At 54.6% G+C, this 26,398-nt stretch overlaps 1 protein-coding gene across 1 annotated transcript in view; it reads right to left on the reverse strand.

Moving 5' to 3' along the window:
- GTF2IRD1 (GTF2I repeat domain containing 1) overlaps window positions 1–26,398 on the reverse strand; it is a 117,504-nt gene that overhangs the window by 13,844 nt on the left and 77,262 nt on the right. The window contains exons 18-22 of the mRNA XM_055561667.1: window positions 24,544–24,593; window positions 24,273–24,329; window positions 22,510–22,593; window positions 20,839–21,022; window positions 20,092–20,120 (exon numbers count right to left, since the gene is read on the reverse strand). Coding sequence (XP_055417642.1) covers window positions 20,092–20,120; window positions 20,839–21,022; window positions 22,510–22,593; window positions 24,273–24,329; window positions 24,544–24,593 — 404 coding nt within the window. The remainder of the gene's footprint in view (window positions 1–20,091; window positions 20,121–20,838; window positions 21,023–22,509; window positions 22,594–24,272; window positions 24,330–24,543; window positions 24,594–26,398) is intronic.

Genomic DNA, 26,398 nt, shown 5'->3' on the forward strand with positions numbered 1-26,398 from the left:
GGATGAACACACTCGGGTCCAGGCTCAGAGATGCCCAGGACAGAGCTGGCCTGCTGTGACGTGAATTGTGGTCACTGTCCCCAGCTGGCCCCCACAAGTCCTGGCAAGCCCCGGACATGGGGGAGGAAGGCCACGCTTCGTCCTAGCCTGCATGGCTCAGCCCAATGGGCCTCTTGGCAGGCTGTGGGTTGGTCACCTCCTTCCTGACACTGCCAGGCTCCTGCCACCACCATCATACGCCCACTGCCTGGAGAGGCGGCAGCCAGGCCGGTGGTCACCAGGGACCTCCCCAAGGACGGCTGTGGGCAGGGCGGGGCGGCCCTGGCAACCATCACCACTGAGTCTGGTTTGCTAATGAGCAAAACGAGGGTCAGAGAACATGAGAGAGAGAGCGTGTGTGTGTGTTGTGTGTGGTGGTGGTGAGGCACAATCCCTGGGGCCTGTGGGGTCTCGGCCAGAAGCCCCATGGTCTTTCGTAGACTGAGCCCTGTTGCCGGAATGTAAGACCGATTAAGACCACACGCTCTGAAGTTTGACTGCCTGGTCTCAAGTCTCGGCTGTTATTAGCTCATGATCTTGGGTCACCACTGCATTTCCTCATTTGGAAAGTTGCAACAACGACCACACGGAGCTGAGGACGTCCTGCCTGTGCCTGGCATGGTCTCGGGCTAGTTGTCATTACTCTTCTTCCCTGGGGGGACCTGATGGAGTGTCTGCAAACCCAGGCTGGCTATAAGGACTCCAACAGTTGCAAACGTTTCAGAACATTCTCCATTTGGAACATCACAGGGCTCCATGAGGAGGCTGTGTAGCCTCCAGGTACCTGCTTGAATGCCTGTAGACAGTGGGGAGAAAGGGCATCCCCAGGGCCAGCGACAGCAGATTCCAAGGCAATCTTGACCATACCCCTAATGCTGTGTGGTGTCTGGAAAAGCACTCAACCTCTCCGAGTCAGTTCTGACATCCCTCCAATGGGAATCCTGGCTTGTCAGGGAGGGATTTAATGATACTACATTAAAAAGAAAAAAAGTAAGGTCTTATGCCATCAATGTCCAGTTATCTTTGACATGATTAGCAGACCACGGTCTCAGTCATCTCACAGAGTCTCAGGAAATGAAATCTTACACAGGCAACTCTTCCAGAAGATGGAAGTTTATTTCTTTTAAGTCTCTGGGTTTGCTTGACTCATTTAGGGGAGGACATTTTCTAAAACTCATCGAGCGGGCTTCCTCGGTGACTCGGGGTAAAGAATCCGCTGGCCAATGCAGGAGACCTGATTTCGATCCCTGATCCAGGAAGATCCCACGTACTTTGGGGCAACTAAGCCTGTGTGCCACAACGACTGAGCCTGCGCTCTGGGGCCCGGAAGCTGCAACGACTGAGCCCGCGTGCCTAGAGCCTGTGCTCATGACGAGAGGCCACTGTCATGAGAAGGTCGTGTGCCACAACGACAGAATAGCCCCCTCTCGCCACAACCAGAGAAAAGCCTGCACAGCAACGAAGACCCAGCACAGCCAGAAATGAATACAAATAAACATAAAACAACCCCACACCAAATACCCCTTTTCTAATTAAGCACACAATTTGGGGGTAGGGGGAGGTCACCCTCATGACCTGAACCCCAGTGCCATCCAGAAAGTGCTGCTGAACTTGCCCTGGCTGCAGTGACCTGTCCCCCACTGCCCTGGGCTGGCATTTCTCCTGCCCATTTTGGCTTTTTCCAGTTTTCTGGTTTCTCTCTCTATGGTCTGCCCCCAGGAGCTCTCCTCTTGTCCTTTCTAATCGGCTGTCTGTTAGTCCAAGGATTAACTGAATTTTGCCAGGGGAAAGCAAGCAACCAAGCTCATTAAATCACAGCCACGCTGGGTACACAGGTTTAAGCCAGGCAGCTCAGGGTGACGCCTGGGGTGGCCCCACAGCGCTCTCCGGGGGCAAAGTACAAGAGCCCGGAGCAGCCTGGCCTTTCTGTGCCTAGTCTGAGGTGACCAGCTCAGGTTGATGACTGTATGCTGGGAATTACGTTCCAAAATGACACAGAGGCAGCCGGCAGCGAGAGAGGGGAGAGGCCAATCTCTGGGGGAAGAATATAATAAGTATTTCTCCTCTCTCCTCTTGAAGCAGCCTCTCCTCTCTGCCGGGCTTGGACTGGGCGATCCAGCCATAAACCAGACCCATGGACCCCCCTGGTGGTCCAGTGCTTAAGAAGAACCTGCCTGCCAATGCAGGTGACCTAGGTTCAATCCCTGCTCCAGGAAGATCTAATATGTGGCAGGGCAACTAAGCCCATGTGCCTTAAATCCTGAAACAAGAGAAACAACTGAAATGAGAAGCCCGCAGACTGCAACTAGAGAAAGCCCATGCACAGCAATGAAGACCCAGGGCAGTCAAAAATAAATTCACTAAAATAATAACAATTGTTTTTAATTGTTATTTTTGATTGTCACCTGGCTTCCCAGGTGGCGCTAGTGGTAAAGAATCCACCTGCTGATACAGGAGACGCAAGAGATGCAGGTTTGATCCCTGGGTCGGGAAGATTCCCTGGAGAAGAAAATGGCAACCCACTCCAGTATTCTTGCCTGGAGAATCCCATGAACAGAGGAGCCTGGTGGGCTACAGTTCATGGGGTTGCAAAGAGCACACACACACAGAATGATAATAATAGTTTAAAGTAAAAAAGTAGAGCCAGGCGGGCCTGGCTCTCAAGAGACCAGAAGATGGATATCCATGGGCACCCCACCTTGGTGGAATAGCTGCCTTGTGCAGGGAGCAGGGGTCACTCAGATAGGGGACAAGCCACATCCTTCCCTGGGCCCCTGTGACTTGTAGGATACTGCACTTTCCTGGCACCAGGCCTTCGCCAGGATGAAAGGATACACTCAGTTCACCTCTTAACCCTTTCCAGGATCTGTGTGTAGGGGCAGCAGAGTTCCGTCATCTGTTTTGCAGATGGACAAACTGAGACTCAGAGAGGGCACAGCCATGCTGCAGTGGGGTGGGAGCCCTCGCCCTCACCCGTGATCTCATGTACCCAAGAGAATCTTTCGTACATGTGCCAAAGGAAACATGCTCAGGTGGGCTAAAGAGCACTCGTAGTAACAGCAAGTAACAGCAAGACCCAGACAGCCTAGGACAGGAGAATGAATGAATCGATTGTGGTATAGTCAATGCAGTGGAATATTACAGAGCCCTGAAAAAACAGCTATGGTGAAACATTGTAACGCTATGTTACGTCTTGTTAAGTGACAGAAGCAAGTTCCAGACTTTCTATAATAGGATACCTTGGGGACTTCCCCGGTGGTCCAGAGGTTAAGAATCTGCCTTCCAGTGCAGGGAAAGCAGGTTTGATCCCTGGTCAGGGAACTAAGATCCCACATGTGACAAGACCCCATATGCCGCTGAGCAACTAAGCTGGCAATGAGGAGCCCGAATGCCACAACTAAGACCCTATGCAGCCAAAAATAGACACATTAAAAAAAAAAAACTCTAAAAAATAAGACACCTTGGTTATAAAAGTTAAAAAAAATAAGCAAAATGAAACAATTTTGGTTTAAGCAAGTATTTTATGCAATAGACATTAAAAAAAAAAGTGTGAGCAGTGATTAAATCACAGGGGATGACACCATCAAAGACATTTTTGGGAATCTGAATACAAACTGTATACTAGATGAGAGGGAGTTAGCAAGTTTCACAAGCGTGACAACGGTATTATGGGTCTGCAAAAAAGAAGAGCATTGTTCTGGAGAGATGTGTGTTGAAATATTTAGGCGTGAAGAGTCAAGATGTGCCTGCAAGTTACTTTGATGGAGAAAGAGGCAGAGACAGAAACCAATGGGGGTGGGGTCTGTGGGTGGGAGAGAGACAAGGAGGGAGGGAGGGAAGGAATTTGGCAAAATGTTAAGAATTAATGTGCTGTGCTTAGTCGCTCAGTCGTGTCCGACTCTGTGCAACCTCATGGACTGCAGCCTGCCAGGCTCCTCTGTCCATGGGATTCTCCAGGCAAGAATACTGGAGTGGGTTGTCATGCCCTCCTCCCGGGGATCTTCCTGACCCAGGGATCAAACCCAGGTCTCCTGCATTGCAGGTGGATTCTATACTGTGTGAACCACAAGCTTCCAATGACTCCAGGGAATTCCCTGGCAGTCCAGTGGTTAGGACTCCGCTCTTTCACAGCAGAAGGCCCAGGTTCAACCCCTGGTTTGGGGAACTAAGATCCTGTAAGACGAGAGTCTTAGCAAAAAAAAAAAAAGAATTAGTGAATTCAGTGAAAGAATATACTGACAGGCATTATACTATTCTATTCTTTTTTTCCTGTAGTTTTGAAATTTTGCAGGAATAAAAAAACCCCAAGAGAAAGAGACACATAAAATTCAGAATATTTGTTCCAGGGGGAGAGGCAGACAAAACGAAGGAGAGCGTGTGGGTGGGTATGTTACTGGCTCTGTTCTGATTCTTAGATGGGTGGTGGGTTCACAGGCATTCACTGTAGTATTTATTAACAAGCGCCCAAACAAGTATGCATGCATACGAATGAAAGAATAAAAATAAATGAATACAAATGCAGTGTGGTATCCTGCATTGGAGTCTGGAATGTGAAGAGGGTATCAATGGAACAGCTGAAGAAATCTAGCCTGAGCTTAGTCCACTGCAGGCACCACCTGATGTCGAGTTTTGATAAGTGGACCATGGTTCTACAAGATGTTAGCGTCCTACATGGGTCAGACCGTATTTCGGAATTCTGTACTATCTTTGCAAGTATTTGTAAATTAAAAATTATTTCAAAATAAAAAGTTACAGCCATCAATCAATTGATCACTCGTTACATGCAGGGATGGATGGCAGAGTGTCATGTGCTGGGGACCATGATGGAGCTGATCAGTGCATGGGTTCCCTGGGTGGAGGGAGGGAAGAAGACATGCCTTCTCTCCCAGAGTTCTCTAGGGCCGGGCTCTATGCCTCCATCAATCCATCTCCCTTCTCCGGGATGGAGGTGGGTGGTGGGTGGATCACAGCCTGCCTGGGCAGGTGATCCAGGTTCCTCCTGGAGCCCAGCTGCCTGGCCTCCAGCTGACCCACTGCAACAAGAGCCTGAAACAATGGCCAACGGAGGGCTGTTTGGCCGGGGCCTCCCCTTCTGGGGCTCCTCCAGGCCCTCCCCTCTGCCAAACACCAGGATGCAAGCCCTCCACCGGCTAACGACACGTGCCTGGCGGAGACAGGACCTGGCGGTTTACACAGTCATGCTCTTTATTCCTCACAAGCCTGACCTCTAAGTGTTATGATCCCCGTTTTACAGATAAGGAACCTGAGGCTCAGAGGAGTCAAGGTGCCTGGTCTCAGCCGCCAAGGTCACATGGTTTGCGACGGATGGCACTAAGGCTCAAACCCAGGTCTGTCTGACCCCTGGCTGCCATTTTCCCACCTGAGAACAGCCCAGAAGCTTGGCAGAGGGCTTCCTCCCAAATTCTCTTGCAGCTTCATTTAATTGTAAATTAAAAATTCGCTTACAGCTTGAACCTACAAGCCAAGCTGGGCAGAGCAAACATCAGGTTTTCTTGGGGTGGTGGCGGGGGGGCATCTATCCTGGATGGACGGTCCTGGGAGCGGACATACTCATGGCCCTTCCTAAGGGAAGTTACCTCCTTCCTTCTCCCCTCCCCTTCCCTCCTCCATGGTCCCAAGGCCAACAAGGCCTAGGCTGAACTGTGAAATGTGGGCACAACCAGCCAGGTGCAGAAGGCCGCCCACTAAGTGTGACTGGCAGAGCATCAGTGCCCAACTTGGGCAAGATGGGCAGAGGCAGTCAGCGGACCACATAGGCTGGGGCTCTGCTGTGCCAGGGGCCAGGGAGAAAGGAAGTATTTTGAGGCCACGATCCTTACCCTACAACAGCGGTGAACTCTGCAGCCAGGGACCTGAGAACAGATGTTCCCTGTGGGCCGAGCATGTGGTCTGTCTGCACGTGTTCACGATTACAGCCCCAGCACCCACAGCAACGCCCGACGCATCACAAGCACTCGGCAAATAATTGTCCAAGAAATTAAACTCCCACGTGCCAGGCACTCTTCTTAGACCTCGGCACGCATTCACTTAACCCTTCCGACAACAACAGGAAGTCGGTCCTAGGAGTATCTCCCTCCTGCAGATGGGGGGACCAGGCACAGAGAGAAAGCCACCTGCCCAGGTGACACAGGGAGTAAGCAGGAGAGCCACGATTCATCCCAGATCACTGACCACCAGGCAGTACAGCCTCTCCGCCGAGGCTGCGAGGACACGCAGAGGGTCTGAAATCGTACTGAAGGCTCATCACGACTCAGTTTCTGCACGTGGGGAGGAACCAGATCTTCCTTCTACCCCGTCCAGCTCTCTCTGCACCCATAACCCCAAACCCATGTTTCCACCTGCCTCCCCGAGCACCTTTGTTCTACACATCCCTGACCAGTCTCTGCCCAGGCCTCCCTCAAACCTGTCCCTCCTCCCGTCTCATGGGACCCTGACCCCACCCTCCCACACGGTCACTCAGGAGGGAAACCTCGGCTGAATAGTGGCCCCCAAAGCTGTCCATCCCCTAATCCCTGGAGGCTGTTTCTTCACATGGCAGAAGGGACTATGCTGCTACACTTAAGGATCTTGAGATGGGGAGATGATGCAGGATTACTCGAGTGGACCCCAAATGTAATCACAAGAGTCCCTGGAAGAAAGAGACGAGGTCAAAAGCAGGAGAGGGGACAACAGAGGTTGGATGGATACGCTCTGAAGATGGAGGAGGGGCCACAAGCCAAGGAAGGTAGGCAGCTTCTAGAAGATGGAAAAGACACAGAAACAGATTCCCCCGAAGAGCCCTTCGAAGGAACCCACCATGTGGACACCCTGACTACTCCTGTAAGGAAATGAACCTGTGCTGCTTTCAGCCACTGAGTTACTGCAGCCACAGGAAACTCCACCCCTCTGTGCCCCTTTGCCTCCAGCTACATTTTTTTCAGGTCGTCCCAGGTGGTAAAGAACCCATCTGCCAATACGGGAGACATAAGAGATGTGGGTTCAATCCCTGGGTTGGGAAGATCTCCTGGAGGAAGAAATGGCAACCCACTCCAGTATTCTGGCCTGGAGAATCCCTTGGACAGAGAAGCCTGGCGGGCTACAGTCTATAGGGTTGCAAAGAGTCAGACACAACTGAAACGACTTAGCACGCATGGTTTTTCAAGTAATCATGTACGGATGTGAGAGATGGACCATAAAGAAGGCTGAGGGCCAAAGAATCGATGCTTTCACACTGTGGTGTTGGAGAAGACTCTTGAGAGTCCCTTGGACTGCAAGGAGATTGAATGAGGCAATCCTAAAGGAGATCAGTCCTGAATATTCATTGGAAGGACTGATGCTGAAGCAGAAGCTCCAATACTTTGGCCACCTGATGCGAAGAGCTGATTCACTGGAAAAGATCCTGATGCTGGGAAAGATCGAAGGCGAAAGGAGAGGGGGGCCGGTGGAGGATGAGCGTCACTGATTCAATGGACATGAGTTTGAGCAAACTCCGGAAGATAATGGAGGATGGAGGAGCCTGGCGGGCTACAGTCCATGAGGTTGGGAAGAATCAAACGTGACTTAGTGACCAAACAACAACAACAACAAAATCCAGGTACATCCCGTCACCTTTGATGCGGTGAGAACTTCTCGGCTGGCCTCCCTGATTCCACCCTCTGCTTTGCAAGCCGCTCAGATTTATCTAAACTGTCCGTCTGACCATGTCCTTCTGTTGCTTTAAACTCACTGAGGGCCTCTGTTGTTTGTGGGGCAAATCCATCCTCCTTCCCCTGGTGAACAAGACCCTCTGCTGGAGTTTTCACCCAGCCCTGCACTCCCCGGGTCCCCACTTGAGAGGTCATAGGGAACCTGTTGTTTCATGAAACAGACAACAGAAACCTGGGGCTCCCCTACTTTGTGGGGCGGAGAGGAAGCCTCTTCCCACTCACCTTGTGGGGCATCTATAATCCTAAGCTGTGGGGACTGGGGCCTGTTGAGACGCCATCGTCGCTCAGGGCCTGACGTCTGATGTCCTTGCAAGATGCTCAGCCACGTCTCTGGGCCGTGGGACCCTCAGGGTCACAAGGGGAGAAGGGCCTCCCCCCAGGGAGAAGGGGGTTCTTCCACTCACCCCCAGGACACCACCCCCTCCTGGCTCCTCCCGGTGTTTTCCTGACCTACAAAGACTGAAGGTACCAGGGTCCCGACCTGCTGACTCCACTCATTTCTGATGATCTCATTCTGTTTGGGCTTTATTTATGTATTTTTATTTTTTGGTCTCATTAGGCGGCGTGTGGGATCTTCGTTCCCCGGACGATGGATGTGACCCCCTGAATTGGAAGTGTGGAGTCTTAACCATTGGACCACCAGGGAAGTCCCCGTTTGGGCTTCAAATATTACCAGCAATGCGCTTGTGATTCTCCAAATGACATATCAATCTGGACCGCTCCCCTGAGCCCCCTGCTTGTACGTCAAACTGCTCTTGGAGATGGGTGCATGCTTAGTCCTGTCCGACTCTTTGCGAGCCCAAGAACTGCAGCCCGCCAGCTCCTCTGTCCTTGGGATTCTCCAGGCAAGATCACTGGAGTGGGTTGCCATTTCCTCCTCCAGGGGATTTTCCTGACCCTGGGATCGAACCCGCATCTCCTGTGTCTCCTGCACTGGCAGGCAGATTCCTTATCGCTGAGCCACCTGGGAAGCCCCCAGACTTAATGAGCCACAAACATGCCTGAGACCTCCCCCACTCCCCACCCTGGCACCTCTTCCTGCATCTTCCGAATCTCAGCTACCTACCAGCACCTCCATCCTTGCAGAAGCTCACTCCAAATCCCTGAGGTCAAGCTCGACTCCCCTACCCATCCTCTTGCTCCCAGCCCCCACCAGCAAGCAAATTGTTGGTTTTAGCTACAAACTCTGCCTAGAGTCAAAAACTCATCATGGCTGCAGCCACACCCGGGGCCTCGCATGTGTTGCTATGACCACCTCCTTACATCGCCCCCTCGCTGCCTCCCTGCGTGTCCTTACCCAGCAGCCTGAAGGGTCCTGTTAGATCCTAAACTGGATTCTGTTTCTCCTCTGCTCCGAAGCCTGCACTGGCTCCCAGCTCCCTTGGAATAAGGGTCAGCATCCTGATCCAGCCCCCACAATCGGCCTTCTCTCCCATTTCCACCCCACCTCCCACCCTGGCAGGGGACCTCAGGGTCTCTGCAGTCTATACTTGGCCTGCAAGATTCTTCCCTGCGCGCCCTCTGGCTCACTACTGCCCCCTTCAGGCCTTTGCTCACAGGCTTTTCCTGGCCACCCCCATATCAACCCACTGCGACTCCCTAAAAATAAACACAACTTCTCCCATCTGCTTCTCAGCCCTCAACATCTGGTACCCTTGATCCTTCGCACATCGTCTGTTCTCTGCAACCACACCAGAATGTAAATCCCACGAGGCAGGGTGAAGAAAGTGAAAACATCAGTCACTCAGTTGTGTCCGCCTCTTTGCAGCCCCATGGGCTGCAGCCCTCCAGGCTCTTCTGCCCAAGGGATTCTCCAGGCAAGAATACTGGAGTGGGTTGCCATTCCCTTCTCCAGGAGATCTTCCCTACCCAGGGATCAAGCCCTGGTCTCCTACATTGCAGGCAGATTTTTAACCGTCTGAGCCACCAGGGAAGCCCTCAGCTCAGTGCCCGGTCCAGCAGACACTTCGAGACTGTTCACGGACTAAGTAACTGGCCCTTTGCTCCCAAACTTGAAGGGGTCCCTTCTGAAGGTCCTGTCCCCAAGCCTGCAGAGGGACTGCTGTGTCCCCATCCCCACCTCCCACCACCGCAAGGTCTCTTTTGCCACCAGACCCTGGAGGTGGCTCAGACGGTAAAGAATCTGCCTGCGATATAGGAGACCTGGGTTCGATCCCTGGTTCAGGAAGATCTTCTGGAGGAGGAAATGGCAACACACTCCAGTGTTCTCGTGTGGAGAATCCATGGACAGAGGAGCCTGGTGGGCTATAGTCCGTGGAATCGCAATGAGTCGGACACGACTGAGGGACTAACACTTTTACTTTCTTTCCCTGGAGGTTGGTAAGATCCAGTCCACCCAGGAAACCACGTGTGCTGAACCATCCTTTGTGCCCCCCTCCCCCCCAGGCCTCCACTTTCTGTGGCTCAAAGACGCATTTATCAGCCAGAGAGCTTCGGTTGGGCACGAGGTGCCTGGTGACCCCAGAGCTGATCCCATTCCAGCGCAAATAAAGGCATTGGTTATTCCCATCGGCTTGGATGGTCCCAGCTGGGGAACTAGTTTCGGTGAGGTTTTCTGGAATGCTACAGAAGAGTTTGAAGCCCCTCACTGTTCCCTTCTGGGGCCCGAGCCCCCTGCCTAACAACTGCTGGGAACCTTGGGGTAGCCCTCCCCTCACCTGGCAGAGCTAGGGGAGGACAGGGCTGGGACCACCACCGACCACCCCAGGGGCAGGGTGGGGGGCAGCCTGCGACCCCCGCTGGGCCCCCACAAGCCAGGAAAGGGCGGGGCCTCCTGACACCACATTGTTCCACGGCCCACGGGGCCGCCTCGCCTGGAAGAAAGGAGGCAGCCGGCCAATTCTGGGCCTGGCAGCCAGTCGTCTGCCCACAAAGGCCTCCGGGCCCCGCCCAGCAGATGCCAGCTCCTCCCGGGATGGCAGAAGGGAGATCATTACTGGAGCCTAATTAACAAAGAAAAGCAGAGATAATTAAGTGGAGAAACATGTGGCTGGCGCTGGAATTGCGGTATCTTTAGAAACTTGAGAAAGGACGATCTTATTTTGAGCTCTCGAGAGCCTGACGGAGTTGGAAGGGTGGAGAGGGGGTGGGGCAGGGAAGACAGAAAGGGGGGTTGTGTGCGTGACAAGGCTGGAGAGTGGACCACGGAGGCTGTCCCTGCTCCGTGTGACCTCAAGGCTGAGAGATAGCAAGGTTACTTTCCCAGGTCAAAGACAGTGCGTTAATTCATCCAAGGTCACAGACAGTAAATCCAAGGTCACCTAGCTCCTGAGTGGGGCCAGCAGGGGACTTTCCCCTGTTTCTATTCAGTCCCTTCCCCAATGCCCTCTGCTGAGGTCAATGTCAGGCCCTTTTCCGGAAACCCCACCCCTCCCAGCACCCAGTGAGTGACAGGAGACCTAGAAGAGGCCCCAGTGGGGACAATGACAAGAGGTGCCATGTGGGGCTGGGGCCATTCCTTCCTCATGAAAAGTGAAAGTGTTAGTCGCTCAGTCGTGTCTTACTCTTTGCAACCCCATAGACTGCAGCCCGCCAGGCTCCTCTGTCTATGGGATTCTCCGGGAAAGAATACTGGAGTGGGTTGCCATGCCCTCCTCCAGGGGATCTTCCCCATGGAGGGATGGAACCTGCATCTCCTGCATTGGCAGGCAGATTCTTTCCCATCTGAGCCACCAGGGACCCTCCCCACAAAAGGGATCAGAGTCCTCCCCTTGGCCGACCCTTCACCCAGAAATGAGCTTCTCAAACTGGGCCTCAGGCAACACTGGGGTGGGAAGTAGGTCAAATGGGATGCCAGCAAGTCATATTTTCTCAGCAGGATGTAATCCGACAGAGTTCCTTAAATGAAAAGCCAAGTGGAGCGTTTGTGGAGCGGGGCCCTTCCGAGGTAAAGCTGGGGCTCAGCAGAGCTTGGACCCTGGCCTGTGGGGGTGCTCGGGCTCCGGCCGTGGAGACATCAGCGGAAGGGCTTGCCAAGGCCGGGTCTGCAGGGTCCAGTCCACGCTGCAAAGCCAGGCCTTCCAGGCCCTCCACGCTCAGGCCTAGCCGGCCTCTTGGCCTTGCCCGCCCGCCCGAACACGACAGGCCATTTATTCCTCTTCTTCTTGCCTCTCTGGGACACCCAAGACAGCCCTGGTTTGGCTGGGGGTGGTGCAGGTCAAGGGCAAAATCGGACTTGCTAGCCTTACAGAGGAAGTCGGCAGCTCTGCTCTGACTATGGGGTCCCTAGCCCCTTTTCTCGGGTGGTGAGTGGGAGTAGGGGGGGTGCCTGGCTGCTCACCACTGAGTTCCCTCAAGCTGGCAGGGAGGATGAGCTGCTGGAGACCAGAGAACCCAACCAAAAGAAGAGGAAGCTGGCTGAGGCCTAGGGCAACTGTGTGTTTGGCCAGAAGACAGCCAGGATAGACAGCTGTGAGTAGGGCAGCAGGGATGTCAGTGGGTGGGGAGGCCCCTGGGTCTGCACCCTCCCTGGTTCTAAAGGGCTGGGGCTCTGGGCAGACATGGCATGCACAAGCCAAAGGTAGCTGCAATGGGTAAAGCCTTCCCCCATGTCCTGCAGCGACCCGAGGTGAGTGGCTGCTTGGATGCCTCCAGTGACAGAGAACTCACTACCTAACAAGACTTTTTTTTTTTTTTAACTGCTGCGCTTCAAGATCAGTTCTAGAATATTCATTTCCTTGATCCCGCTGGTGTTGCCTAGGCCTCTGCTGTCATCTGAGATCTGCAAAGAGCTGCCTGACTCAGCTCTTCGGACCTGCAAATCCCTCCACCTCCTTCCCTCGGGCTCCACCTCCTGTGTTCCTTCACAGGCTCCTCACCCTCAAGGTCCCGTGAGGGCAGTGAGCCCCTGGGCTCTGCCCTGGGACCTCTCTGCCTGCCCCACGCTATCCAGAGTTTCTGGTTGCAGCTGCCACCTTCACCCAGGCTGGGCCCAGCCCCAGTGCCACCCTACAGGCTCAGGGCACCACTTGGGTCCTGCCAACTGCACACGTGCTCCTGGGTTTCTTGCAGGCCTACAGATCCAGCCCTGAAGATGGATACCGCCATCACCCTTCTGGAACCTTTGCCCTCTCTCCCTCCTCACTCCCCACTGCCACCTCTAGATCCTAATTCCACCTACCCCTGGGTCCTGCCGCCCACGCTGCCCCAGTTTTGCCTTCTCCCATCTACCTCGGTGGGTAGAAGAGTGGTTACCATGGTAATGATAAGACAAGACAAACCCAACCCTATCATTTCCTTGACAGAAAAAGCCTCCAATACTATGGGAGAGAGCTTGAGTCACCAGCGTTTACGTCAAGGCCGGGTATGATTCCGGCCTCACCCTGGTGCTGCCATCCACCCCCGCTGCCCAACGCCACTGGCCCAGTCTCCAGAATGGAATGGCCCTGAGCACGACTGTGGCCCTGTGTTAACCACCTGACTGCTTCCTTCAGCCTCAGTGTGCTCAGCGGCAAAAATGGGAATGAAGAGAGTACCGACGTTGCAGGCTTGCTGTGAAGACACCACGAGCCTCGGGTCAAAGGCCCAGGGCCAGGCATGCTGTGGGCGCTCAGCGAGGCACTGAACTTGCACGGGACTCTGGAAACCCAGGCTGCTCCCATCCTACTTCCCGGGGATCAACCTGCTGGCAGACATGCCTTCCAAGCCCCTGACCCTCCCTGTCCTGACGACCTCTCCTCCCTCCAGCCACGTCTAAACCTCTTGGTCATCAACAGTGGTGGCCTCTCCACAGTGTCCAGGTCATACATTCTTCTGGGACTGTTCCTTCCCATCTTCCCAGTCCTTCCCCTAGGACCCTGACTCCAATAATCCTTCCTCCCACACCCCTCCGCCACAAGACACACAGTCTTCTGTCCCTATCACCTTTCCCCTGTCCCTCTCTGGGCAGAGGGGCTCTATCTGGCACGTGGTCTCAGCATCCCCCATAACCCTCCTATTCTCAGGGGGACGCCCCTCCTCTGGCCACCTCCCCATCTGCTCTGCCACTAGGTCACTCATTTCTCTAAAAATCACACCATCACTATTCAATCTCCAAACCCCTCTGCTAAATCCCATTCCACCCTGCAGCTCCTACCCCATTTCTCCCTTGACCCTGCTGAGTTCCATGTCTTTCCTCTCATTCTCCCCCCAAGCTCACGATTCCAATCAGGCCCCCTGCCCTCCTTGAAACCGCTCTTGACCGCGCCGCCCCTGGGCCCCCGGGCTGCTCCACCCCACGGCCCCATCTTGGGTCTGTACCTGACCCTGCAGCAGCTCTGGGCCCGGGCGATCTGTTTCCTTTTCCAACAGTTTGTCACTGAGTTTCCAGGACATCACTCCCTCTGGGGGGGTTCACTTATCTCTCCTCTGCTCTCAAAGGGCCCCAGGGTTCATCCTTGGACCCCTTGTGACTGTCCATGCCCAACACCACTATGACCCATTTTCATGACTGATATACACGTGTCTCCAGTGGGACTCTCTGCAGCTGAATGCTCTGCCCCTGAGTCACAGTCTCCCCCAAATGGGACTCTCTCTTGTTTACAGATCCAACTGCCTTCCCAACTTACCCACTTGGGTGTCAAATCTGCCCACCACTCAGATCCTACCTCCCCTCCTCCTCCAAAGTCTTGATGCCATCTTTGATCTTTCTTTCCCATACCCCTCATCCACACTCAGAAATCCTGCTGGGGGACTTCCCTGGTGGTCCAATAATTAAGACTTCGCACTTCCATTGCAGGGGGTACAGGTTCAATCCCTGGTCTAATCCCTGGAACTAAAATCCCACATACCATGAGGCTTGGCCAAAAAAATAAAAAGCAATCCTGTTGACCCTATTTTCAAAATATGTCCAGGGCCCCAGGGCCTTTGCACTGATGGACTCTTCTCCCTGGATGTCTTGACCTAGATTTCTACATGGCTTATACCCTCTCTTCATTCAGGCTTTTACTCTTGGTAGCCTCTAAAACTGTGCTCTTGAAAGAAAATCCTAATTTTGCATTTGTCTCCATGGTACTCATCACTATTGAATATATTATTTGTTCTTATTTATCTGCCTCCCTGACTAGAATATAAGCACCATGATGGCAGAGTTTTTTTTTCTATTTTGTATTCCCAGATATCGCTTGGCATAGAGAAGGCAGACATTCAATAACGTTTTGTTGTTGTGCAAACAAGTGAGCTCAGAGGACTGTGAGCCTAAAGGGTTAGACAGGACTAATGTTATAGATTGGAGAAGGCAATGGCACCCCACTCCAGTACTCTTGCCTGGAAAATCCCATGGATGGAGAAGCCTGGTGGGCTGCAGTCCATGGTGTCGTGAAGAGTCGGATACGACTGAGAGACTTCACTTTCACTTTTCACTTTCATGCATTGGAGAAGGAAACAGCAACCCACTCCAGTCTTCTTGCCTGGAGAATCCCAGGGACGGGGGAGCCTGGTGGGCTGCCGTCTATGGGGTCGCACAGAGTTGGACACGACTGAAGTGACTTAGCAGCAGCAGTAGCAATGTTATAGATGCTGATAGCCAGAAGGGGGCAGCAAAGGCCTATCTAGTGTGGATAGGGGGTTGTGGTGGGAAGAGCCTGGGAGCGGGCTGTGTGACCTCCAGTGAGCTCCTTAACCTCTCTGAGCCTGTTTCCTCCTGTAGGGCTGGTTATGGGGGGCAGGGAGGAGATCATATGTGTTAGTATGGGAAGGCTTGGTAGCTGGCAGACCATCGGATGAGCGGATGTTAGGTGTCCATGGTGTGAGGAGTTGCCCCGTTGTCCACTCTTGGGGGACTGGGCTGTCATTTAACTACAATGCACCCTGATGACAGAGCATTATAAAGTGATTTAAAGACATGGGAAAATGCTTATGCTTTAAGCATACGTGTTTGTAAGTTTAGAGAAAGCATAAGATATACAATTAATAAGCTTGGGGGGAAATCTGGAAGAAATTATCATCATAAAAGTGAACAGCCATTTATGGACGTCCCTGGTGGTCCAGTGGTTAAGAATCCGCCTGTCAATGCAGGGGACACGGGTTCTATTCCTGGTCTGGGAAGATTCTACATGCTGCAGGGCAATTGAGTCTGCGCACCACAAGGTGACTGAGCCTAAGGTGGACCCTCGAGACACAACTGCTGAAGCCCATTCGCCTAGACCCCATGCTCCACAGGAGAAACCACCACAGCTCAATGAAGAGTAGCCTCTGCTCGCCACGAATAGAGAAAGCCCACGCGCAGCAAATAAAGACCCAGCACAGTAAAAGAAAAAAAAGAGAGAGAGAACCTCCTCCAGGAAGCCTTCCTGACCCCCTGGAATAACAAAATTGCCTGCCAACCCCACTGGCCAAGCCCTTCCCATCACAGCTGGTCCAGAACTGACATCTTTACAAATACTTCTCTGAATCATCAGCAGGGGGAAACCGTGCTCCATGGCTGACCCACCGCTGCCCACCACTCAGCTACCCAGATCACCTGGGGAAGCAGGTATGACCAGCTCCATCTCACCAAAGGGGAAGTGGAGGCTTGGAGATGAGAAATAAGGGCCCCAGGGTCACACGGTGAGTAAGAAGGGTCAGGGCTCTCGGCCTGGGTCTGTGTGTGCGCCAGCCTGTGCTCTCCCACGGCCCCCACCCCCAAAATACATTATCTGCCACCCCTCCACGTGCCCAGGGCTCCCGCCTCCGGTACAGCCCCCCTTCCTCCAGGCTCTGGTGCCTGCTGCCGTTCCGCCTTCCCTTGAGACCCGATCTCCTGCTCCCATTCCCCTGGGAACCCCAGGAGCTGGTCCATATCAGGCTTCCGTGACTGTCCGACAGTCTGGGAACAGCCCTTTCTGGGGCAGGAGCAGCACCCAGTGACCTCTGGTGAACCCTTGGAGGCCCCTGGGAGCCTGGATGCCTTCCCAGCCCAGTGTGACAAGTGGCATGAGTAAGCGCAGAGCGGGCCAGCTCCAGCCCCTCCAGGCTGACACCTGGCCCGGGGAGTCAATGCCTGGAAAGGCACTGGCAGTTCCCTCTCTGAGGCCTGGGGCCAGGCCCACATTTCCGTCTCCTCTTCCAGGCAGTCTGCCATCCTCTCCTGTACCATGTGGGCAGAGAAAGCATTTCCAAGGGGCTTCCCTGGTGGCTCAGATGGTAACGAATTTGTCTGCAATGCAGAAGACCCGAGTTTGATCCTGGGTTGAGAAGATACCCGTGGAGAAGGAAATGGCAACCCACTCCAGTATTCTTGCCTGGAAAATTCCATGGACAGAGGAGCCTGGTGGGCTACAGTCCATGGCATTGCAAAGAGTCGGACACAACTAAGTGACTAACACTTTCATTTTCTCTACACACACAGGGGCTATGGGGAAGGCTGATGGGCGGGTGGGCAGACTGGCACAGAGAAATGGGGGGCAGGTGGCCGCCACGGGGTAAAGGCTGGGATTCAAGAAGCTGCTCAAACAGGATATGTGCCATCAAAACCCCCTTGTGGGAGGGCGAGCCGTGGTCAGGGGAACAGGTCACCCCCAGAAGCTGCTCAAACAGGATATGTGCCATCAAAACCCCCTTGTGGGAGGGCGAGCCGTGGTCAGGGGAACAGGTCACCCCCAGAAGGAGAAGGCTGCTGGCTGCCTCTCTGCCCCCAGCGTTTCTCCCCAAAGCCCGACTTGCCACTATTTGGTGGCTGCTCTGAATGACGTGCCACCTGCCTGACATCAGCTGGAGCAGGGAGCCAGGTGTGGGGTCAATGCTTCCTCCACTACGGGCTGGGCATCCTGGGAAAGTCACTGAAGTTCCCTCGGCCTACTTTTTCATCCATAAAAAAGGGACAGAAGGATTTTCCTGGTGGTACAGTGGATAAAAATCTGCCTGCCAATGTGGGGGACAGGGGTTCGATCCCTGGTGGGGGAAAATTCCACACGCCGCGGAGCAACCAACCCCGTGTGCCACAACTCCCGATCCTGCACGCTGCAAGTACTGAAGCCCACGAGCCCTAGAGGCTGTGCTCCACAACAAGAGAAGCCACCGCAATGAGAAGCCTGCACACCACAGAGCCCCTGTTCGCCACAACTAGAGAAACCCCGTGCGCAGCAGTGAAGACCCAGCGCAATAAAAAAAAGGCGGGGGGCGGGCAAGGGACAGAAAAAGGTAACAGGGCCAAGCGCTGAACTCGTAGTCCAGGACACATCAGGGGTCAGAAATGACGTTTTCTTGCTTCGTTTTTCCAACTCATTAAAACACATGCCCGCTCTGGGAGCTGCTGTATTTTCAGGCCTCTACAGGGCCTGGGTAGGAAGCCCTACACGCACAGGGCGTGTCGTGGGGAGGCCATTGGACCGCCTCGCCATGTTTCTCCAGCAGAGGGAGGCCTGCCCGCTCCCACGGCCGCTGCTCGTAGGAGCAGGATGGACACTGCCCAGCATGGACACCTACTGGGCAGAAACAGAAGTCGGGGCGGGCAGCAGCTTGAAGCTGATTCAGTGGTACAAGTGCTGACGGGGTCGCGGGGCCCCTGCTTCGGGATAGGCGAGTGGACCAGAGGCCACCGGCCATGGCCCTGGAGCCAGGCAGGTCCACAGCCCAGCCACAGTCACCAGGGCAGGGATGGGCCCGGGAATGCGATGAGAAGGGGATCCACGGGCCTGTGATGTCCTCACGAGCACCTGAGCCCTCCTTTCCGTGTTCTGTCCTGCAGTCCCCGGCAGCCGAGGCCCCACCTCCCCATGGGGGCGACCAGCTGCAGATCACAGGCCCAGAGGCCAGCCAGGCCACCTGCTGGCCGTGTGATGCAGGCTCATCACTGAGATGCGAGTCTCAGTTTCCCCCTGAAAGTTGGGCTTTCGTGCCAAACTCCCAGATCGAGGGAGTAAACGAGATGCCTCCTGTGTGTGTCCATTGCTGTAACCATGGTACCCAGAACACTGCCTGGCGATGGCAGGAAGGACCTCCAGAAACACGTGTAAAACGGACCCAGGTGAAGCGCTCTGCACTGGGTCTGATGCCCAGAAACATCTTGGCAAGGTTTCCTCCAGGGCCACTGTCTCTACCTTACTGACATCATCCGATGGCACCTCTGAGAGTTCTAGAAAAACACCTTGGGCGTGGGCCTTGGACCTCTCCTACTCACCCATCTGACCGCCTGCTTCTCCTTCCCTCTCCTCCTGGCTCTCCAGTCCAGCTATCCCAAGGCCCCGTCAAAGCCTTCCTCTCCTGAAACCCTCTCTGAGCACCCCTCCCTCTGCTTCTCCTCCTGAGGGTTCCTGCAGCCAACGGCAACTGCCGCATCACTATACGCCTTGGTGAGTCTGACCCCTCCTGGTCACACCCTCCCAGAAGCCCACCAAGCCAGGCCGGGGCACAGGGAGCAGGTCCAGGCGGGAGGGTCAGGGTGCACAGAGACAGGTGGTGAGTGATGTGGCCGGGGCCATAACATCAAATTCCTGTTGTTGTTTAGTCACTAAGTCGTGTCTGACTCTTTTGCGACCCCACGGACTGTAACCCACCAGGTTCCTCTGTCCGTGGAATTCTCCAGGCAAGAATACTGGAGTGGGTAGCCAGTCCCTTTTCCAGGGGATCTTCCTGGCCCAGGAATTGAACCCACATCTCCTGCATTGCAGGCGGGTTCTTTACCACTGAGCCACCCGAGAAGCCCTCAGATTCCTGTACTGCAGGCTCTTTATGTTCCCAGCACAGCCTCCCCAAGGGCCTGGGGCTGCCAGTGGTTCTGGGTAGGAGGAGAGGAGAGGCAGCAAGGCTCTGGGCTCAGCACAGGCAGCCACCTCCTCGGAGGCCTGGGCCATCCCTAGGTGCTGATCGGGTGGTCATGTCACCCGCGCGGGGACAGCCTCTGCTCATTCAGGGTTTGGGAGGGCCAGGACATAGCCTGGGGGAGGATGGATGGGAGTGGATGTCTTGAGAAGGGCCAGGAGAGGCGTTTTACACAGTGGGTAAATGCTTACCCACATCTCACCACCAAGCTCGCGGGTTCCCACGCAGACACTCCTCTCTCTGAAGTTAGGAACCCACCTGCCATCAACCTTATCCGCTCAGCAAGGACCCTCATGGGGGAAGTTGGGGGTCACTGACCCAGCCAGGCCCTTCCCTCCTGAATCCTGGCTGGGTGAAGCTTAAAAGTCACCTGTGCCCTACCACCATCCCTTTCTGCGTCGCGGGAACCGGGTCCCGGTTCTAACTTGACCTTACTTCCCGCTTCCCCAGCCCTGGGGCCAGTTCCCAGGGCAGACATGGCAGGGCTCCTGCTCCAGGGCCCCAGAAGCTGTGCCCCATGGTGAGCTCCGCTCTGGCCGCTGCCCCTAGCACTATGGCCCACCCCTGCCCCCCTACGCCAAGTGGCCCTCCCATAGCCAGCGCCTCTTACCAGGCTTCGGGATGAGTCCTTGGAAAGGCCTGGAAAAGAAACAGAGACAGGAGTGTCAGGGGAGAGCCTGGGAGCTTGCAAGGAATGTGTGGGGCCTGCCCCAGAACAGCTAAACCAGTATCTGCAATTTTCAGGAGGGAAGTGGGCTGCATGGTGTGGCCTGTGGGATCTTAGTTCCCTGATCTGGGATCAAACCCGGGACTCTGGCAGTGAGAACATCGAGTCCTAATTCCCAGACAGCCAGGGAATTCCCCAGAAACTGCATTTAACAGGATGTCTGGGGCTCTGTGTGCACGGGACCTTGGGACCCTGGGACGCTGGGACGGTCGGCAGGGCCTCTGTGCACCAGGTGGAGCAGGGTCTCCTGCTGGCGCCGCCCTGCCAGCTCCGCAGCGCCATGCACATCACTTGTCTCGGTCTCCTCCCCTCTGACATGGGCCAAAGGCCTCTCTCCGGGGGAACAGGAGTGCAGCGAGCAGCCACCGAGGCAGGGAGACGGGGCCCATGAAGGCTGCCCCTGCTATGGTGTATGGGGGTGCGGGGGACCTAGTCTCATCTCTTTGGGGCTCTGTGCACCCCAGCTGGCCTGCGGGGCCCCCTCCTCCAACCCCCAGGATCCAGGTGGTGCTGGGAAAGCCACCTTGTTCCGCCGGAAGGGCAGGATCACCCGAAGGCCAGGCCAAGGGTCCGCGACGTGAGGCCCCTCCTGGCCCTTGCCTCCTCTCTCTTCCCCCATCCCCTGAGTACCTGGTGACGGTGAACTTGATCTTGTCAGCCACCGCGAGGATCCTCTCCAGGTTCTGGGAGCCAAAGGTGCAGGGCTTTCGGAACGGGATCCCCGGGGGCAGCCCCTCGATGATGACCGAGCCAGGGTTACTCTTGATCCGCTTGTAGGGCACCTGGACTGGGTACTTGATACCCAAGGCCTCCCCTGCGGACAAGAGGGACGGAGAAGTGTTGTCGGGAGCCACAGGCAGGGCTGGTGTGTTGTCAGCAGCCGGGGGTGCTCTGCATATATGAGTGTGATACACTCCTGTACATGGGGGAATGGGAGGTATCGTGTAGCGCAACAGACAGGCACAATCAGTAGGAGACTGGGAAGTGGGGGGCCTAGGGGGCTGTGGAGTGGGTCTGTGCCTGAGCCGGGCTGAGGAGCAGGCAGGGGATGTGTGGCTATAGTTGCTGGGGAGAAGACTGCTCCTAACGTGTCAGCCTCACAGCTCGAGAATCTGAAAGCCATCTTGCAGATGGTACCTTGTGGGCACACCTGGTCCTTCTCTACAACACTTGACCCTCCTCCCTCAGTGAGGTTCCGCCTCACCCTGGCTCTGGACTGGCCTGGCCAGAGAGGGCAGATCGCATGTGGGAGCAGGGAAGCTAGCCAGGGTGTGGCTCAGACCTCAGGGCCCTCTTTCCATATCTGGGGCCCGGCCTCACTTCTGCTGCCCACCTTCTGCAGAGGGCAGTGGCATGTCCATCCCAGGGCCTGTGCTGACAGCCTGGGGGCTGTCCTGAGGCCACTGCTGACCCACCGTCAGGCTGACATGAACATCCATGGCTCCCTGCCTAGGCAGGGTGCACCACGGAAGCATCCTCCTGGACCAAGGGTTGGACACCCCTCAGTGTCCCAGGTAGCCCGCTTATGAAGACAAGCCTGCGGAAATCTCCCACGTCTTGGACAAGGAGAAACAGCTGAATTTTTTCTGGGCAATAAACTAATTTTTATCTCGTGGACACTGAGAATGGTATCCAGTTCCAATTCAGTCGCTCAGTCACGTCTGACTCTTTGCGACCCCATGAACCGTAGCACGCCAGGCCTCCCTGTCCATCACCAACTCCAAGAGTCTACCCAAACCCATGTCCATTGAGTCGGTGATGCCATTCAACCATCTCATCCCCTGTTGTCCCCTTCTCCTCCTGCTCTCAATCTTTCCCAGTATCAGGGTCTTTTCAAATGAGTCAGCTCTTTGCATCAGAATGGTATAACTGGTCTCATTTCCCCTTTTGCTCTGGCTCCTAGGAAACTCAGAGCCCCACATTCATTAAGTATAGAACTGCTGAGTCTTCATGTCACCCCTGGTTTGCGCCATTGCTTCAGCTTGTCTGTTCGGTGTTTCTGAGACATAATTCACATATCATAACATTTACCATCTTAAATAATGCAGTGGTTTTATTATTATTAGTAGTAGTAGCAGCAGTAATGTTTTTTTTGGCTACATCCATGGCATATGTGGTCTTAGTTCCCTGACCAGGGATTGAACCTGTGGCCCCTGCATTGGAAGTGTGGAGTCTTAACCACTGGATCGCCAGGGAAGTCCCAGTGCTCAAGAAATGTTTGCATGCGGGTTGAGTGGTCTTCCCAGAGGAGACCACGGCCCCACCTCTCTTCCCTTCCGGCCGGGGCGCCCTGGGGCTCACCATATTTCTTATTGAACAGATCCTGAACTTGCTCCCTCAGCGTGTTGGCAATGTCGATCCGTGAGAGTCTGGCGTCATAATTTTCTGCCAAGTGAAAAACAATTACGGATTTGGGCTGTTAAATGAAAAGGCACTTGATGACTTTCACAGAATATGATTTTCTAATTATGGGGAACTCCTTCTCGGGCAATTATCAGCTCCTTGGAGGGGCCCCTCGGAGAACTCCAGCACTAACATCTTGACGGGGACGTGTGTTTGCTCCGGAAGGACGCACACTGTTGCGATGATAGCAATGAGTGGGAAATTAAGTTAATTGTTGACATTCGAAAACCACACCAAGGAGCCAGCCCTGGAGGGGCGAGGCCCCACGAAAGGGAGCAGCCCTGCATCACGAAGAGCGGAACGGGGCCTCGGTCAGGGTCAGCAGGGAGGCGGGAGGCTAAGCAGGGAGCTGAGGTCACTGACCACGACCCCGTGGAGCCAGGGCAGTTCCCACGGTCACTCGCTCACTCACCCGGAGGGTATTTGCTAAGAAGCCCATGCGTCCACCTGCCATGAGGCCCCCGGATGTTGGGGGAGATTAGAGCCTGACACTGCCTTGTGGGCAGAGAGGTGGGGGGAGGCTGGAGGGAGGGGATGGGTCTCTGGGTAGTTGGATCCCAGTTTGCTAAAAGGGCCGAGTATGAACAGCCACGGGGTAAGGTGAGAGACTCGACTCTCCCATCATAGAAAGTTCTGGCCTGGGGAAGAGTGAGAGGCTTGGTGCTAAGCAGGTGCCCCTCTGGGATTTGGGGCCCAGGACCCCATGTTCCTCCACCCCCAGGGGCTGGCCCTTCTTGTCTCTGGTCTGGCTGACCCCACTTTCTCCTTAGAGTCATAGGGCCCACCTGGGGAAGACCCACCCTGTGGGACTCCTAGCCACTCTCCAGAGCTGCTCTGACGTGCACGTGGACAGCTGCTCTCAGTCACAGCAGCCCCCACTGATGCTATGCACACACACACGCATGCTCAGTCATGTTCAACTCTTTGAGACCCTGTGGATTGTACAGAGCCCACCAGGCTCCTCTGTCCATGGGATCTCCCAGGCAAGAAAACTGGGGTGGATTGCCGTTTCCTCCTCCAGGGGATCTTCCTGACCAGAGAGCGAACCTGCATCCACTGCATTGACAGGCAGAGTCTTTACCGCTGAGCCCCCTGGGCAGCCCACTGATTTGATCTCAACCAAAAGGCAGAGTAGTCCTACCAGCCCCCACCATCGGGAGGGATGGGACGGAGCCTCCCTGGCCCACTGTTTCTTACCCAGGGTCCCCCCTTCAGCCCTGAGCTCAGGCTTTGCCCCATCCTCCACCCCTCTCCCTCCACACTCATGTCCTTCCACCCCTCCTTGGCCTGGCCACAGTACTCCCTTTCAGGAGAATCCTCCTTGCCCTCGGCAACTCCTCTCCTCTGATTTCAAAGCACGAAGGGCATGGCCGGCTGCCTGACACAAAGCAGGCAGGTCAGCTGCCTCCCCAGACTGACAGCGAGTGGCTCCTTCACCCCGCAGCCCACTGTCCCCTGAACCCCTAGACGCTGGCAGAGAGTCTCCCTAGAGCTAATGCACTACAGCCCTGCTTGGCTGCCTGCCCACATGGCTTAGACCACCCTCCTCGGGGGGCCCTGAGGTTGGCAGCCAGCCCCTCCCACCCCCAGCCTGGCCCTCCAAGGCCAGGTCAAGGTCATGGCATTGGGCCAGGAAACCCCATCCTGAGCTGCAACCTTACCTTGAAAGCCCTGTCTCTTCAGGCTCTCGTCCACAAGAGGGTCCCCGGAATCCCTCTCTGGGGGCGTTGGGGGAGGGGAGAGAAGCCAGGGTGAGCGGGTAGCTCCTGGGACCCAGGACAGAGGTTGGCATCTGGTGGGGACAAACTTGGTGGGGAGGGTGGTGGGGGAATGCCAGGGGAGACGGAACCAGGAAGGAGGAAGCAGGAGGAGAGGCGGTGGCAGACGCCTGGGACCCTTCCCAAGCCCAGCCCATAACCCTGGGCAGGGTACCTTGGCTGTCCGCAAGGGGCTCTTTGACTCCTTCCGTGAGCAGCTCAGGCCTGCAAAACACAAGAGGGGCTATCACTAAGGTCCCTCGAGGCCTCCCCAGCTCTGCCCTCTGGGCCTCAGTCTGCACATCTGTGCAATGGGCCCTCTTGATTCTGGACAGTCCAGGTCTGGGGTCCCTGTGCCCAGGCAGGGTCCTGCCGACAGATCTGGGGGTGTGAGATCTGGCAGCTGTGCTGGGCTCTGAGGATCCAGCCAGGAGCGAGATCTTGGTTCCCCGAACAGGAATTGAACCCGTGCCCCCTGCATTGGAAGTTCAGAGTCTTAACCAGGGGACCACCAGGAAGTCCCAGGTTTTAGTATATTCAGCGAAGTTGTTTATGCAGCCATGCGAGCATGCATGCTAAGTCGCTTCAGTCCTGTCTGACTCTTTGTGACCCCATGGACTGTAGCCCACCAGGCTCCTGTCTAAGGTTTTTTCCAGGCAAGAATACTGGAGTGGATTGCCATCTCCTTCTCCAGGGGATCTTCCTGACCCAGGGACTGAACCCACATCTCTTAGGTCTCCTGCACTGGCAGGGGTTTCTTTACCACGAGCACCGTCGGGGAAGCTAATTTCAGAACATTTACATCTCCATCCAAAATGTACCCTTTTTAAAAGTAAAATCAGTAAGAAGTGGCTATTTTTTTTTTACTAATATTCTCAATAGTATTTTTAGCTAACTTTTTAAAAGGAGGAATACCAAAATAAAATAAATATATTCAAGTGCTCAATCTCTCTCTTCCAGTTATCTCCTACAATCACCCCAACTAGTCCTTAATCTTAACATCCCAAAGGTCCCACTGGACAAAGTTAATCACTCTTTTCTACTTGAATTATTTTTTCCACTTGGCATTCAGGAAACTGGGATTACTTAAATTCATTTAAAAATCTGGTGTATATATATATTTATTTTAAGAAATGAACTCCTGATACTGGTAACCACATGGATGAGTCTCAAAAGCCGAGTGAAAGAAGTCAGACCCAGTGAGATGCACAGTGCATGATGCCATTTATATGACATTCTGGAAAAGGCAAAATGACAGAAAACTGATCAACGGTTGCCGGGAGCTGGGGTAGCCAGCAAAGGGGCACAAGGGAAGCTTCTGTATCTTTTTAAAATTTTTTATTTGTTTTTTAAATCTTTTGCTTATGCCACAGAGCATGTGGGATCTTAGTTTCCCAACCAGGGCTCGAACCTGCACCCTCTGTGTTGGCAGCACGGAGTCTTAACCACTGGACCACCAGAGAAGTCCTGCTTTGTATTTTGAGGGTAGTCATGGGACTGTATGAGCTTGCCAAAAATCAAAGAGATGCACATTTAAAAAGGGTAAAATTAAACTTCAATAAACCTGATACTAAAAAACACACAAAAAACTCCAAACCATCTTGATTGAGTGTGACAAGCCCTTTGCTAAGCCTTGACCTTCAGAGCCACCCTATAAACGGTACAGTGTGCCCCAGCGGACACCTGAGCAACCTGCCCAAGGTCAAGGGGAGGAACAGGAAGAGCCAGACTCAGACCCACGAGTCTGGGAGCCACCCAAGTACTTCCGGTTCAGTTTGAGGAGATGGATGAGGCAAGTGGCCCCCACGTGTTATGCTCCTCCTGGATTCTGACAGCTTCCCACGTTCTGTCTGCCCCCCGACCTCTCCCTTGTGTCTGAGTCCTGTAATCCACCTGCCATCCCTCTCTGCAAGGTTCCCCCACACCGCAAATCTAACAAAAGTCAGAGCCAACTCTTACATTGTTTTTTTTTTATGTTTTGGCCATACTGTGCGGCATGTGGAATCTTAGTTCCCAGACCAGTGATCAAA

Source organism: Bubalus kerabau, chromosome 23 (assembly GCF_029407905.1).
Source record: "Bubalus kerabau isolate K-KA32 ecotype Philippines breed swamp buffalo chromosome 23, PCC_UOA_SB_1v2, whole genome shotgun sequence".
Classification (NCBI taxonomy): Eukaryota; Metazoa; Chordata; class Mammalia; order Artiodactyla; family Bovidae; genus Bubalus; species Bubalus kerabau.